Source organism: Coccomyxa subellipsoidea (assembly GCF_000258705.1).
Source record: "Coccomyxa subellipsoidea C-169, whole genome shotgun sequence".
In the NCBI taxonomy this organism is placed as follows: Eukaryota; Viridiplantae; Chlorophyta; class Trebouxiophyceae; family Coccomyxaceae; genus Coccomyxa; species Coccomyxa subellipsoidea.
In genome coordinates this window covers 412,386-426,713 of record NW_005178031.1, presented here as the reverse complement: position 1 = coordinate 426,713, position 14,328 = coordinate 412,386, and the positions used below count along the sequence as shown (strand labels likewise).

The window sequence follows — 14,328 nt, the reverse complement described above, 5'->3', positions numbered from 1 at the left end:
TGCTAAGGGCTGCCACGGCAGTTCCAGCGCTGACTGTGCTCCTGCCGGCTGCCACCACGAGTGCAGCAATGCCAGCACTGGCGCTCTGCCCAGACTCCAGCACTGTCCTCTCTTCTGCACTGATGCCTGGAGGCTCCAACAGTGGCGCATCTCCTACACCTGTGAATACATTTAACTCGTTTCTTTGATTTGCCTATCTGCCTGAAAAATCAGGGAGCATTAACGACAAATCCCTGTAAGATCTGTACTACCCCCTGTGAATTTGCGTCTCAAGAGAATATCCGAGGTATCATGCACAGGGCAAGCGGGTCACCTGCTAGGGAGTCTGCCAGCTGCCTCAGCAGGTTTCTGTCAAATGCATTGGCCTTCAGCTGAAGGCCCTTCTCTCTGTTAAGGGCATTTATGAGGGCCTCCACAATAGACAGGCGCACTTTGCTGTTGCCATTGACTAAGCTGAGGGCTCGTACTAGAATTGCTGCTCTAACCTGCGCGAACATGGTTCTGGTCATACACAGAGCGCACGCAGGCGGGTCACCCAATTTAGATCTGATGTGTGTGTCTGGACGCTGACAGGTGAGCTTAACGATGAATCGGAGCTTGAATGAAAGGGTGTCTAGGCAGGTTTTAGAGCAGATGCCTGGGTCTGTGTCAGGGCCCAGTCTTGAATTCCTGAAGAAGCTGTGCCTGCCGTGGTTTCCTCAGCCTTAAAACTTGCAGGAGGGGGCGATGCTTTCTTTATCCTAGTCGCAGCAGCGCCATCCAAGCTGACACCTTGCCCTGTGCATGCAATGTTCCAACCAAGCTTCAATATTGCAATGCAGTACGTGAGCATGGAAAAACCGCGTATATAATACATGAAATCTACTGATGATGGAAATTGTGATGTTCAACAAAAACCACAATAAATGCAGTGATGTTCGCAGCTTGCCTGCTGCGATCTGAAGGACATCATCAGCATTGAGAGTTGCGCCAACACCACCGATCGGGAATGCGGAAGTAGCCATTCCACGAAATCTCACAATTCCTAAAAAAGCCTTGTGCTTCAGGTTGGGGGCTTTGGCAGCCGACTAGATTTCAATTAGAACCTGTACTGCAGATCCTTCAGGATGCCTAGTGTCGTCAGATGCGACAGCAACACAGCATCAATTTCACACGTTTTTTCACTTTTTCCCTCCTCCTCCCAAATGGATGTAAGGAAGAAGGCATGCAAGCGTATCCTTATTGGTACTGGCCACGCCTCGCCCATCTTTCCACATCCTTGCTTGCTGGCAAAATTTGATCTAAGACCCAGAATCTGAAAGCATATAAAGCTGTTGAGTTCGTACAAGAACCCTCAACAAAAATTTTACAATAACGTTCGCTTTCAGTTCGGTCGATGCTGTGACTGGGTCCTCGTCCCTGAGATCTGCTATTCTGTTAGAATGAAATTAATACATGAAACTAATGCCGACAATGCATCTTAGTGGCACTGCATGACTAGGCGACACGCGGTGTATTGGGTCCAATAAGACTGGGCATGCAGATTTGTTGCTGAAGACCCTACACAATGCCCAGCAAATTTCGCAAAGAAGTATGATAAATAGAGACATTCGGCAGATGAAAGATTGATTCAAGGGCGCAGTCAAGAACTAATTCCTTCAGAGTTCCACAATGGACGGATTCCTACTCCTCACCTTTGCCTCACTGGCAGCACTGACAGCAGTCTTGGAGCTTTTCAAACGCCGAAGTTCCAAGCTTGACACAACAAACAGAGAATTTCTGCGGTTCAGAGCCAACTATGTGTTGGTGTATGCACTCATGATGGGTAGGGCTCCACAGCACACTCTGCTCGCACTCTCTGCTTGCTTGTCTGCATTTCAAAGGCCGGAAAAGACTCCCTGAAAATGCAGAAGAATCCTTGATGCGTTGGTCGTTGCTTCTTTGCGTTATTGTGTTGCAGTTGGCTCAAGCTGTTGTGTTTGCAGCTGGAGACTGGCTGCAAGGTCCATACGTCTATGCGCTGTACCAGTACTATGGCTTTGATAGAGGACAGATAGGGCGGCTCTTCATTGGAGGCTTCGCGTCCTCCATGGTTTTTGGCACCATCGCCGGATCTCTGGCAGACAAATAGTGCGCACCATTCTCATCACCTGAATCTCATGGCCCCTCTCATGCCTCCTGCAGCTTGCACAACTGTGTCCTGCACGATCGAACATTTGCTAATCATGGCAGAGGCTTCTTTGTGGGCTCTTATCATATATATATAGATATACTCTCTGGTAACCAAATGGCTGAGCGTTTGCATGTGCTGCTCAGTGGAAGGAAGAAGGCAGCGCTGGCATATGTGGTGATGTACACAAGCGGCTGCGTGACAAAGCACTTCAACGACTTCAACGTACTCCTAGCCGGCCGCCTGTTCAGCGGAGTTGCCACATCCCTGCTGAACTCAGCCTTCGAGTCATGGCTGGTGGCAGAGCACAGCAAGGTAAGCAATTCCTTCTCAAACCAGTCACATGCACAACCAGACTTGCACTGCAAGCATGCCTACAGCACTGGACACTGTGTTGTGAACCTAGGGTGGTGACACCCACATTCAAGCCCATGTGACCTCTCAGGCCGACGATGATCAGGACAGCATTGTTGAATACATCTTTCAGCCCTGGTGTACGATCCCCATTCTGTAATTGAGGCATAGCGAGGCAGAAAAAATTAATACTGAGCCAATATGCAGCCCTGTCATAATACCCTTATACATCTGAAGCATCCCTGCTTGATGCCCTTGTCGCAGAGGAACTACGATGACGATTGGCTGGGGGGCACATTCTCAGCCTCGGTGTTTGTGGGCAACGGCTTCATGGCAATCCTGAGCGGCCTGGCGGCGCACACCCTGGTTGAGGCTTTCTCTCTGGGGCCGGTGGCGCCCTTTGACGCTGCGCACGCCGTGCTGCTGCTGGGGGGAATTTTAATTCTGCTGACGTGGACGGAAAACTTTGGGGACGATGGGAAGGAGAGCCGCGCCGGCTTCCTGGGGCAGATATGGGGCGCCATGCGGGCCATCAGGAAAGGTGGGCACCCACATTTTGCCCATCAAAAGTCAACGTCTTCCCATGTTTTTTTTGCTGTAGAACACCGCGGCCATGGGGGGTCCAGTCAGGGAGAGAAGATGGCGCTGCAAGGTAGCAAAGATGTGGTTGCGGTGAGACATGCCCCGGCCAGTCCTGCTGGAAGCGTCCGCAACAGCTTCTGCACATGAGCACAATGCGAACGAGCGCACATCAGACTATTCGCAAAGTGGAGGTTCTGTGCTGTGAGGCAAATGCCATGACTAAAGGGCTCTTCATGTGACGATATCACATGCACCGCTGATGTGCGTTGGTAACCTCGCAGACCCGAAGATAGCGCTGCTGGGGGCGATGCAGTCCCTGTTTGAGACGAGCATGTACACGTTTGTGTTCCTGTGGACGCCAGCGCTGAGCCCCAATGGGGAGCACCTGGAGCACGGCCTCATCTTCACCTGCTTCATGATGGCTTGCATGGCCGGCTCGACCATCGCCGGCCGCCTGCTCTCCGACCCCCGCCGCTACCAAGTCAGCCACTACATGAAGGTGGGCTCTTAATCTTACCTATTTGACAGCTTTTGGGAGTTTTGGGACAGCTGCACTGAGGAAGCGCCCCTGCCGCTCATAAGTCAGCCGATAATGTAGGAGGCCTCTCAAATCAAGTGTGCCAATGCAATACACATTCCAAAGAGTTTTTGGCTGTTGCACGCATGAGGTACACTCGCATCCTGCCGCCCTGATAAATGAAAGAGTCAGAAAGAAAGTTTTTCTGGTTCTGGCGCGGACTGAATGCCCCAGGACACATGCAAGTCTCAGCTCTTAAAATTCTAGTTTGTTATGGTAAACAATGCTGCGCATTGATGAGAGCACGCGGGTGTCAAAAGACCGATCTGGGTGCATGAAGTGAGAGCTGAGGTGCATGTGCAGACTGTGTACGGGCTGGCTGCGCTGACGTTGCTGGTACCAGTGTTCTTCCACTGGTACGCTCCAAGGGAGGACGAAGAGGACAGCAAGGCGTGGGCATCCATCGGGCTGACCTGGCAGGCCAAGCTCCAGCTGGTCGCTTTCTGCGCATTCGAGGCAAGTGATCCTGTCAATACTTACCTTGGGCGCCCTGAAACCCCCTTCGGAACAATGTTGAATTTCCTTTGCTCCTGCCCAAATGCGTGGCTGTAAAGCAGCCTGCTGGATAGGCGCTCTTTGAGACCACCAGCACCAAATCCGGCTGCATGCAGCACCCATGTCTGCAGCACTTGTTGCGGGTCTGGCAAGCATTGAAAACAGTACCGGTGCAGAGTGCACATATGGCCCCGGGACCTTTTCCTCACTCCCACAAGCAGCAGGCGAGGGAGTCACCACAAAAGCCATTGCGCATCAAGCCATGGCCGCTCGTGATCCCCTTTGCCAACCACAAAGCAGGCGTATATGTAGCAAACCTGAGGGTGCACCTCAGAGAGCGAGAGAGAGTCAGTGTGTGCAGAGAAGGAAGTGTGTGCTGTGTGGCAGGTGTTGGTGGGAGTGTTCTGGCCGTCCATGATGAAGCTGCGCAGCCAGTACGTGCCCGAGGACCAGCGCGCGACCATCCTCAACCTTTTCCGCATCCCCCTCAACCTCTTCGTCTGCCTCGTCCTCTACAACGTGCGCGAATCAAGTCTGTACTTGAATTTGTGTCATTCGGATAGACCACAGCATGCGGAAGTTCTGCATGTTGGAGTCTTGTCAGGCTCATGGTCTGCATGCTCATGGTCTGCTATTCTGAAATAGACCGCCGCCGGGTGCAATTTAGCTCTTTTGCTCTCCCTTTCTCCGTCATGCTTGGCACCAGGGTGGCACCGTGCCAGTGGCACGGCCATTACTGGCCATTACATGAATCCTAAGTCTGCTTACCATCTCCAATCTATCGATCCAAGGATCTTCAGACTGCGTTCGCCAGGATCATGATCAAATGTGGCGCATGGCAGGGCGTGATGACATGATGTGTGCGGCTGCAGGTGGCGAACGTGCCTCTGTCTGTGATGTTTGGCATGTGCTCGCTGTTCCTGCTGCTCGCCTTCTTCTGCCAGCACCGCTTCCTGCTGCTCAGCGTGCGCTCGCGCGTGCAAAGCACCCTCCGCCGCGGCCAGGCCGCCGGCGCTCGCAGCTGACGCGGGGCTGCTAGCTTAGTGTGAATAGAGTGAACCTCTGACACGTACACGGGTGCACAGGACAACATTTGTTAAATTCTTGCGGTCTGGGTGCAAGTGAAAGGACTGGAGGCCTCTCTATGCAAGACATGGACATGCACCGGCAATTGAGATGTTGCGACCGCGGCGCGACAGTGTCTAAGTCATTCCCGGGATATATTGCGGGGCTCATGGTTTGACTCGGGGTGCTGCTGTTGCGGACGCGGCATCAATTAGTGAACACCGGAGAGATTGTACTGGGGCTTTTGGAGGTATTGAAAACGCAGCATGTAGTTGAGTGGACAGCTGCGGGTCTGCATACGCCTTTGCAAGCCATGCATGGATGTTCGAGCTTGCACAGATGTGTGGTGCAGATGCTTCCAGAATTATAAAGTAGTGTTGTCCATGTCAGATATGGGCCAGCATCGAGCCCTGGCCTTGATGTCACATGAGTCAATGTTGAATGGCTGAGCACACAGGTCTGAGCTTGATCAGTGGTCATGACTCAGGCTGATCAGTCATCATGATCAGTGACTGTCGAGCCGATATATCGCGCGGGATCTTATTATTATTATTATTACACGCTTTTCCTGCCGAAGGCAAGGTGCGTCTGCAGACAAGCTGCATGTAAAGGCTGCCAAATTCCTACCCCTCGTTGGACTCGCCAGATCCAAGGAAGACCGAATCAACGTGAGCAGTGCTCAGTATTTGTACCACCCCCCGCGCGCCAGCCGGGGCCCGGATATATATACCGGTATATCTGTGGACTTGGTCGGCGACTGTGAACAGTGTGCCTCGCCATGCATGCCCTGATAGAGGTTGATCTAATTGATCATGGGCGGGTGTATGTAAGGAAACTGCATAAACAAGTCATCTGCTCTCTGGAGCATTCAAGCATGCAGATGCCTGAATAGGAGCGGGCAGGGTCTAACACCTGCAGCAGCTTCCACTCAACAACGAGGGAAACGGTCTTGAAGGAAAGTTGTGAAGGATCAACCGACTCTCCTCGTTCCGTTTTTTTGCCGCAACATATCCTGTGTCTTTCTCAGTGTCCTCGCCAGACTGCTGAGCGCTGAGGGCAGGATGCGTGAAATAGCACGGTGTCAGCCAGGCTTGATGACTTCGCACACAGGTGGTTACAGAGGTCTGCGCCTTGCCCGCTTGAAAGATACTGTGCATGCGGGGAGGCGAGTGCCGCTGCGACTGTCCCCCACCTATTCTCGTAACGGTGTGCAAGGGAGAGTTGCCCTGCTTCAGACACCGACTTCAGCGTCTGGCAATCAGCGCAAGGAGGCAGGAGTCAGCGTGAAAAGGGTGGAACGTAAGTGTCTTTTCTATTTCCCAAAATGTTATTTTCGCAAGCTGCATGCATTGATGAGCCTTTGAAAAAGGAGGGCTCTTCCAATCTAAATACCTTTCAGAAGGCTTCGACGAGGTCATTTGATACCTTGTACTGTGTATTTAGACATTCACAATCTGAAATAACACATTTCAGTTGCTTGCACTGCTGAAAGCTGGGCTGAAATGGGCAAAACTCAAAGAGTGATAAGGACGTGCTGAGTGTGACATCTCTTCAACCTTCTCAGGTCCCAACCTATGGAACAGCGGAGCACTGCCTCAACTAATACTGAGAAGATTTGGGATGGCCGCATCTTCCTTGGCTGCCTCCCTGCTGCTGCTTGCGCAGAGCCCTGCGATTGCTGAGCAGACAATTGTCAGGTATGACAACCAGCTTTAAGTAATCCTACCTTGCTGATTCACACATTTTCAGGGCTCCTTATTGTAATGCACTAGGTACTTGACGTTGACCTTGTTCCGAAGAACGTTCTAGAAGAGGCACTGCCAACTGAAGCCTAACATCTGCTGGTTCAGGTTCCCTGCGTCGTCAAACCCGGGCATCTTTGCGGCTCAGAAGACCCTGGTGGAGGCCTGGACGATCATTGAGGACGCCTATGTGGATGCACGTTTTGGCGGGAATGATTGGGAGAGCGAGCTCAGCGAGGCCCTTGTGTCAGCATATACCGCTGACACGAGCGCCAACGCCTACCACGAGATCAGCACCATGCTCGAGAAGCTCGGAGACCCCTTCACCCGCATTGTGCCCCCCTCGTGCGCCCCCACATGCTCTTTACCTTTCCTTACTTTGTATGCTCTTGTCCTGCTCTTGTTGCATGCAGGCTCCTGTGGATCATCAAAAGTGTGTGCTGGGCATAATGCTCATGAGCCCTGCATTGCATATGGCCCCAGCAAGTGCAGCAGCTCGTGCGCGCGCATCTGTGAGCCACAAGTGTCCGTGGATCCAGTCACATTGGTCTCATTGCTTTTGATACTGTGTCGCAAAGCACCTGGGATCCGATAAAGTGCATGCCTATGCATATGTCCCCTACACTGAAACGTGTCTGTAAATGGGATATGGGTCAATTAATGGTAATCATGCATGATTTCTTATTAAGAGGGGATCCAACTCATCAAAGGACACAGGATTGACGATTCTTGCCTGGCATGCTGCAGGGAGTACGCAGACTTCCGGGTGAGCTCGGACGGCGAGGTGCAGGGCGTGGGGCTGCTGATAGCGGCTGACCCCAACAGCGGCAAGCTTGTGGTGCTGGCGCCCATCCAGGGCGGCCCTGCCGACCGCGCCGGTATCAAACCTGGCGATGAGGTAGCCTCCATCACCCGCTTGAACATGCAGTCTAACGCATCAGTTGCGGAGTCTCCAGCCTATGCAAATCCTGCACACACGGTGGTAGAAATAGCATGTGTCTTGGATGCAGAAACTCCTGAAGGCGCCTTGCAGGAGTTTCTGCACCTAGGACAGATTGGCTCGCACGTCTTACACCTATTTCAGTTTTGATTACGCGTTGGGAAGTGATAAGGAGAGCTTAAGAGAACACTGTGAATCGGCGCAGGTGCTGAGCATTGACGGGACCACGACTGAGGGCTGGGATGGAGACAGGGCGGCCAAATCGCTGCGCGGAACATCGGGATCGTCGGTGACGGTAAAATTCGCGCGGCGCTCCGAGCAGGTGCCCGGCGTGGCAGGCCGCCCCGAGAACCCGCCCCGCCTGGAATTTAAGCAGGCGAGCCCATGCAGACTTATAAATCCTGCCACCATGAATGTTCAACTGTCTTTCAAGCAGAGTCGAGCGGAATTGGGGACTCCCCCTGGCGCAAGTCTCAGCGTACCTGGCTGCCCCTTCAGTCTGTAGTTATGACCTGCAGTCAGGAGCGGGCAATCTGCATCCAGAGGGATCTCAGTAGAGAAGTCCAAGAGTGCTCCAGAGGCTCATGCCTCTGCTTGATGCCCCAGGCTCCTCTTCTCATGACCGCATGTCTGATGATATATTTGCCTGACGTTGCAACTATGGGCACCGAGCAGGTGCGGCTGCAGCGTGAGAAGCTGGAGCTGTCGCCGGTGTATTCGACGGCGATGGTGCACGAGGGGCACAAGCTGGGCTACATCCGCCTCGTCAACTTCAGCCAGCACGCCGCCGCCGACATGCAGAAGGCCGTCACCCAACTCGAGGTGCTCACATCATCCCTCGTTTGCGGTCCTGGGAATGAACTGGACTCTCGCCCTGTCTGCCATATGCAACCTTTGTGCATCGTGTGGTGCTTACAATGCAAAAGGTGTGGCCAGCATTGCACAGCCTGCATTTTCTGTTAGAAGTTTAGAGGCACACAACCGGAGGAGAATCTGCTTATACGGAGCCTTTGTCAAGAGCAATGAGGATCGTGCTGATGCTGCTGCTTTCCTTGGACTGTGATCCGTACAGTTATACTGATATTTTCGTAACTCGTCCTTGGGACTGTGATCAGTAAAGGCATACTCATGTTTTATCAACCACCCTGGTGCAGAGGGGCGGCGCTGAGGGTTTCATCCTGGACCTGCGCAACAATCCGGGAGGCCTGGTGCGCGCGGGGCTGGACATCGCGCGGCTGTGGCTGGACGGCAACGCCGCCATCTTCAACGTGCAGGGCCGGGAGGACAACGGCCACATGGCAATCATGCAGGTGGGTCAAGAGCCTTTGCAGCACCACCACATCAACAAGACCTGTGGGCGCCTGCACAGTCTGCTTCCTCAGGACAAGAGGCATTGCGTCTAGATCTTGAAGGACTGACACAGCTTTGTGCCTCACAACAGATGGTGCAGGCGCCATCATATCATTGTTGCTTTGAAATCAGTCACTGGGCCTGCATGACTCGCTTCTCTGTCATCCTCGTTGAGCCTTTGCTCACTGAGCAGGCACAGACCCAGAAAGTTTGCCGGAAAGACCGATCATGCATGCCCACATCATTGCACTGAGAATGAGTTGAATGCCTCTGGCACGGTATCTATCGGAAGCATTTCGCATCCGTCGCTTGCCCCTTTTTCTGCTTGAGCATGCTCACTGCAACTCAGGCCATTCCGCAGTAGCCCAGTGAGTATTCTGATTGCATAGGGTTCAACTGCCTATTCATGGTTCAGCGCCTAGTCCTGATTGTGCTATGCTCATTGTAAAGCGAACATCCCTTTTTGGCGCAGCAAGTGATTCTGATCGTGCAACAGTAATCATTCACCTTGCTTATGGCGCAGCGAGTCATCCTGGACGCGGGGGACGCCCTCAGCGAGAAGCCGCTGACGGTTCTGGTGAACGGCGGCAGCGCGAGCGCGAGCGAGATTCTGGCGGGCGCACTTCGCGACAACGGCCGCGCAACGCTCGTGGGCGACCGCACTTTTGGCAAGGGCAAGATCCAGTCAGTGTTTGAGCTCGAGGACGGCTCCGCGCTCTTCGTCACAGTCGCCAAGTGCGCCCCCTGCTCCCTGATGCCCCATGCACCACTCTTGGCAGGGGCAATTGCTGAGACTCTGTGAAGTGAAGCTTTTGGTGAAATCTGACAGCTGCCATGTGTTGCCTTGCCCCCACATCCTTGGCAGGTGGAATGGATATTGCTTTGGGCTGCCAGATGCTGATGCACCCTTTTGGCTTCTTGTGTGCCCGGCTTATCTATCACTTCCAGTAAGCTGCCCAGCCCAGTGAGCTTCAAGGCATTGCCAGACCAGGTCGACTGTGACATCTCCCTCAGCGGAGCAATATCATGAACATGATAATTATCCCAAGTTGAGGTTAGACTGGCCTTAGAGCTGATTTATATTGATACAAAAAGGGGTGGTGGGCAGGGTGGCAGCTGTGCAATATCATCCGGAATATTCAAATTGCACTGTAGCACTACCAAGACGGCAAGAAACCATCCAGTGTATCTGACAAGTGCTGCTTTGGCCCTGAAATCCCTTGTCACGACCCCTATCAATAATCCTGTTGCGCAGGTACCGCACGCCCAACATGGAGGACATTGACAAGGTGGGCATCCAGCCAGACACGGCGTGCACGCTGGGCGAGCCGGGGCGGCAGTCGGCGGCGGGGGTGCCCGTCGACCGCAAGACGGCCTCCTCGGTGCTGTCGCAGCTGCAGGAGGACTCCTGCGTGCTCACCGCCGAGCAGCTGCTCGAAGGCCAGCTCATCCACTCCTGAGCTGCCTGAAGGGCTGGAAGCCATGGGTGAAGGCTTGGATAATCCGCTCCTGAGTTGCTCAAGGGCTAAATTACCCGCAAGTGAGCTTCTCAAGGGCTGGAGAAGCCGCTTGTGACGCTGGGCTACAGTCAATCCCAGCCGCAGCATACAAAGAGGCTGTGATGTGCACATTAAGGGAAGGCAGGAATGGATCTTGAGCAGCGCGGCCGGGTCTCGCTTTTGTCTTCAGATCTTGACTAGAGGAGCATCGACCGGCAAAGCTGTGTGTATCCCTGCCCAGACCTCCATTAGCTGGGTTCATTGGACAGCTGCTCACACCCGAGCATGTTAGGCCGGCTTCTGGGCCTGTTTGTTGCGCAAGGATGTGTACATCCAGCTCCAGTGCAGCGTCTGAAGGACTAACCTGGCGATTCAGAGGATGGTTGAAACTTGCACAACTTCTGCTTCAGAGGTGGCTGAGGTGCCAAATGGTTCTGGAACACTGGGCAAAACGGAACTGTACTAAAAGCAGGCGCTTTCCTGCACATCAGCCCCCTCGCACATGCGGTGTTCCAGACTCGATGTACCAATAAAGGGTGTGTTCCTCTGGCCCCAGGCGCAGAGAACATATTCACCAAGCAGGCAACCTTACAATACTTTGTTTGCCTGAAGCGGTATTTTTCCGACAAGATCTGCCAAAGCTATGGCGGCTCAGATTAATGGTTTAAGAGGCTTGCCTAAGGTGGAAGCAGCCCGGTCGGATTGCATTCTTTGCCGAGAAGAAAATTGACAGCGAGATGATTGTGGTTGGGAGGCCCTGTGTATCAGAAAGGAACTGAGCTTTTGCAGAGTGAGGAGAGCACAACGGCTGCCTTGTATGAAACATGCTTTGTATGATATTTGTACAAGAGGCTTCAGGGCACAGGCTCTGATTGTCTGGCAGCGCACACAGCAGCGGCTGTGTTTTATACTGGGCTTGTGATAGAGTAATCCTACGTAGCATTCAAATATGGTGATTACCTGGGCATTGGGTGTCTTCATACCGTACATTGAATGTGCAAGTACAGGATCCCGTCGTGTTTAATCACGCAGCGGTGATATTTTTTCTTTGGGAACAATGTACCTTTCGTGCTCTTCTATCTGGTGTGCAAGGATGTGTTGCTTTGCAAATTGTATGGTGTGATGCTTGTAGACGATGTGGCTTTGGCCTTGTACCAATTTAGATGGCTGGTATTTGGCATGAGATTGTATGAGTGCAGATGTATGAGACTGCTGCACAGCTGTAGAGATGTCAGCGGGTGATTTGATGCTGGTGAAATAATGAGGGGTCAGAACTCAAGAGCACGTCTGGAACTCTACAAGTGTGAGAATATTGTGGTCGTGATTTGTCTGTGTTGGGTTTTTGTCAAATGCTTTCTAGAATGGACATCTTGACCAGTTGCAGGGTGTTATAAGGAAATTGTTTCAGAGACGTCAATCTGCCGGGAGGATATTGGGCCAAAGTGCGTTCTTTGCGCAATGAAATCTACTTTGTGGGTTCACCGTGTGACACTATGTGTAAGGGATCGTCAAAATTATTATTCAAGACCTTTTTAACCAACGCAAGCTCTCGGTGTTTCAAGACGGTCTCAGCAATTGCAGCCAGCTGCTCATCTGTGATCCCTTCTTAAGCACGCATCCCCAAAACATCCAATCAAAACACCTACATCAAGGGGATGGCAACGAGTGACAACCAACAAACGTGGTGTTGAATCATTCAACCATCAACTTGAATGTCAATTTGAAGCTTGGCCAGCTGCCATCCTATTCGACATGCACAGACAGATGCTGATGCACAGCTCTGAATAAAAAGACCATCTGGTTATCTCACGGTTGGAAAGACTCTTTAGACTGTTCCTGAGCGGTGCTCGCCCGGTTTGAGAATGTCATACTTGGGCAGTTCGCTGGGCAGCACAAGGAGGATGACTGGATGCTCTATGACTGTCTTCTGCGCCAGCGCCAGCCGCAGCGTGTGATTGGGCATCAGCCGATGGTACGCCTCCCCAGACGAGCCAGCCTGCGAGTCACAGACAACTCATAAAATACACAGGAGGGCAAACCCTGGCAGGAACAAACCTTTTTCGTTTGGGTGAGTGTGAGGATTGTGAGAAAAGGAGAGCTGCAAGCTCGCCAGTGTTGACCTGCATGTGACCGCAATTTCATGCTGCAATCCTACAATTGCATCAATCAAGCAGAGGCCTTGATCCTCATGCTAGACTCAGCGAAGCGTCTCACTATATGCACAGCAGCCCTGCTCTTTTATGGCATATCTGTAACTCAATTTTATGTCATATTGCGTGCCATCAATTTTCACCAATTGCACGTCCTGGCATGAACTTGGCTGCTCTACATAATTGATCATCATGTAGCCAATTTGTCAGGTATGGGCGCTCACCGGCCGGCCCTCCTGTTTGAGAAGCATGGTGAGCTGCTGGGGGCCAGCTTCAGCGTACTGCTTCAGCAGCGCATGCCTTTGTGCCTGCCCTGGCGCCAGCTTCAGATGCTGTGCAAGCGCATCCGCTAGCTTTGTCTGCTCGTCCAATTTCCTGCACCAGCAAATGCTGTCTAAGCCAGCAATGTCTCTGAGCCTATCTGGCCCCGGCTGGTGGGAGGTAGTGTACTTCCTGAGCACCGTGCCACGGTTGGTTGGTTCTTGCTTGGATCTGGCAATTCCAACAAGTCTAGAACCTTGCAGCTTGTCTGCAGGTTGCACCTAGCCTCTTGGTAGGACTACTGTAAGAAATTTCCGCAGAGATTGGGGGACCAAGCAAGAAATTCCTTCCTGAGACTCATTGACGGCAACAAGATTGTCGAAAGGCAAAGGTGGCATGGCGGAGCCTCACTCGTCAGTGGCAGAGTAGTCAGCACCGTCAAAGCGCCATGTCACCCGCCACATCAGCCGCCGCTTGTGGGCGTCGTAGCAGCTGCCGTTCAGCTGCCGCGCCTCGCTGCCCGGCGGTGCTGCCCGCCAGTCCATGTTGCGCAGCCGAGCCTGCCCAAAACACCCCGTAAACAATTTAAGATGAATGCCCATTGCCGTGTTGGATTTTCAGTTCTGGAGCTTGCACAGTGGGGGAAATTGCTTGAACAGCGTGCTATTACATAAAAAAGGGTGCATGTAAGCCCAAAGGTTTGCAGAGTGAGTAGAAATTGACTTGTGTATCCTGGTCATTGATCAGCCTAACAGAGTTCTTTGAAGGTGTGCTATGAACACAGATGACGCAAGCACTCAGAGATACCCATCGGTCCCAATATAATGAGACGTTTGGCCCCATCTGTGCAGCGTGCTGAGGTCACTTCTCCCCACCTGGTGCTGTAGCTGCCTCACAGCTGCAATGTCAGGCCCCTGGGCACTACTGAGTCGCTGCCTGCTGCGCTGAGCTGAGTCAGCCAGCTGCGCGGCCTCTTCCAGGAAGTTGTAGTCCGAGATCAAGTCCCGTTCGTCAAATTCGCTGAGCGGCACAAACTCCGTCCGCTGCCGCTTGCCGCTGCAGCCTGCGGTGGTTGCAGTGAGCATTCCATGACACTCTAATAAGAATCCAAGCGTTTTCCTAAATCTGTGCACCGAGTTGTATGCAGCAAGTGGAACTTCTGAT

The 14,328-nt window shown here is 52.8% G+C and overlaps 3 protein-coding genes across 3 annotated transcripts; 2 read left to right on the top strand and 1 right to left on the bottom strand.

The window, feature by feature from the left end:
* The first annotated feature begins 1,307 nt into the window (after nucleotides 1–1,307).
* COCSUDRAFT_48086 (DUF791-domain-containing protein) lies at nucleotides 1,308–5,845 on the top strand. Its single transcript, XM_005645871.1, has 8 exons — nucleotides 1,308–1,804; nucleotides 1,965–2,109; nucleotides 2,296–2,464; nucleotides 2,768–3,044; nucleotides 3,367–3,584; nucleotides 3,966–4,130; nucleotides 4,545–4,676; nucleotides 5,030–5,845. Exons 1-8 carry the CDS (start codon nucleotides 1,651–1,653, stop codon nucleotides 5,180–5,182), a joined length of 1,413 nt encoding a protein of 470 aa, XP_005645928.1. The 5' UTR covers nucleotides 1,308–1,650; the 3' UTR covers nucleotides 5,183–5,845.
* Nucleotides 5,846–6,842: 997 nt separating this feature from the next.
* COCSUDRAFT_56602 (C-terminal processing peptidase) lies at nucleotides 6,843–10,714 on the top strand (the record flags this gene model as incomplete). The annotated part of the gene is made up of 8 exons (XM_005645870.1): nucleotides 6,843–6,919; nucleotides 7,073–7,309; nucleotides 7,712–7,862; nucleotides 8,110–8,226; nucleotides 8,580–8,726; nucleotides 9,059–9,214; nucleotides 9,778–9,989; nucleotides 10,510–10,714. 8 exons carry the CDS (start codon nucleotides 6,843–6,845, stop codon nucleotides 10,712–10,714), a joined length of 1,302 nt encoding a protein of 433 aa, XP_005645927.1.
* Nucleotides 10,715–12,251: 1,537 nt separating this feature from the next.
* COCSUDRAFT_48085 (hypothetical protein) lies at nucleotides 12,252–14,249 on the bottom strand (the record flags this gene model as incomplete). The annotated part of the gene is made up of 4 exons (XM_005645869.1): nucleotides 12,252–12,749; nucleotides 13,128–13,278; nucleotides 13,576–13,724; nucleotides 14,040–14,249. The coding sequence occupies 4 exons, from the start codon at nucleotides 14,247–14,249 to the stop codon at nucleotides 12,579–12,581; spliced, it is 681 nt and encodes a 226-aa protein (XP_005645926.1). The 3' UTR covers nucleotides 12,252–12,578.
* Nucleotides 14,250–14,328: the final 79 nt, after the last annotated feature.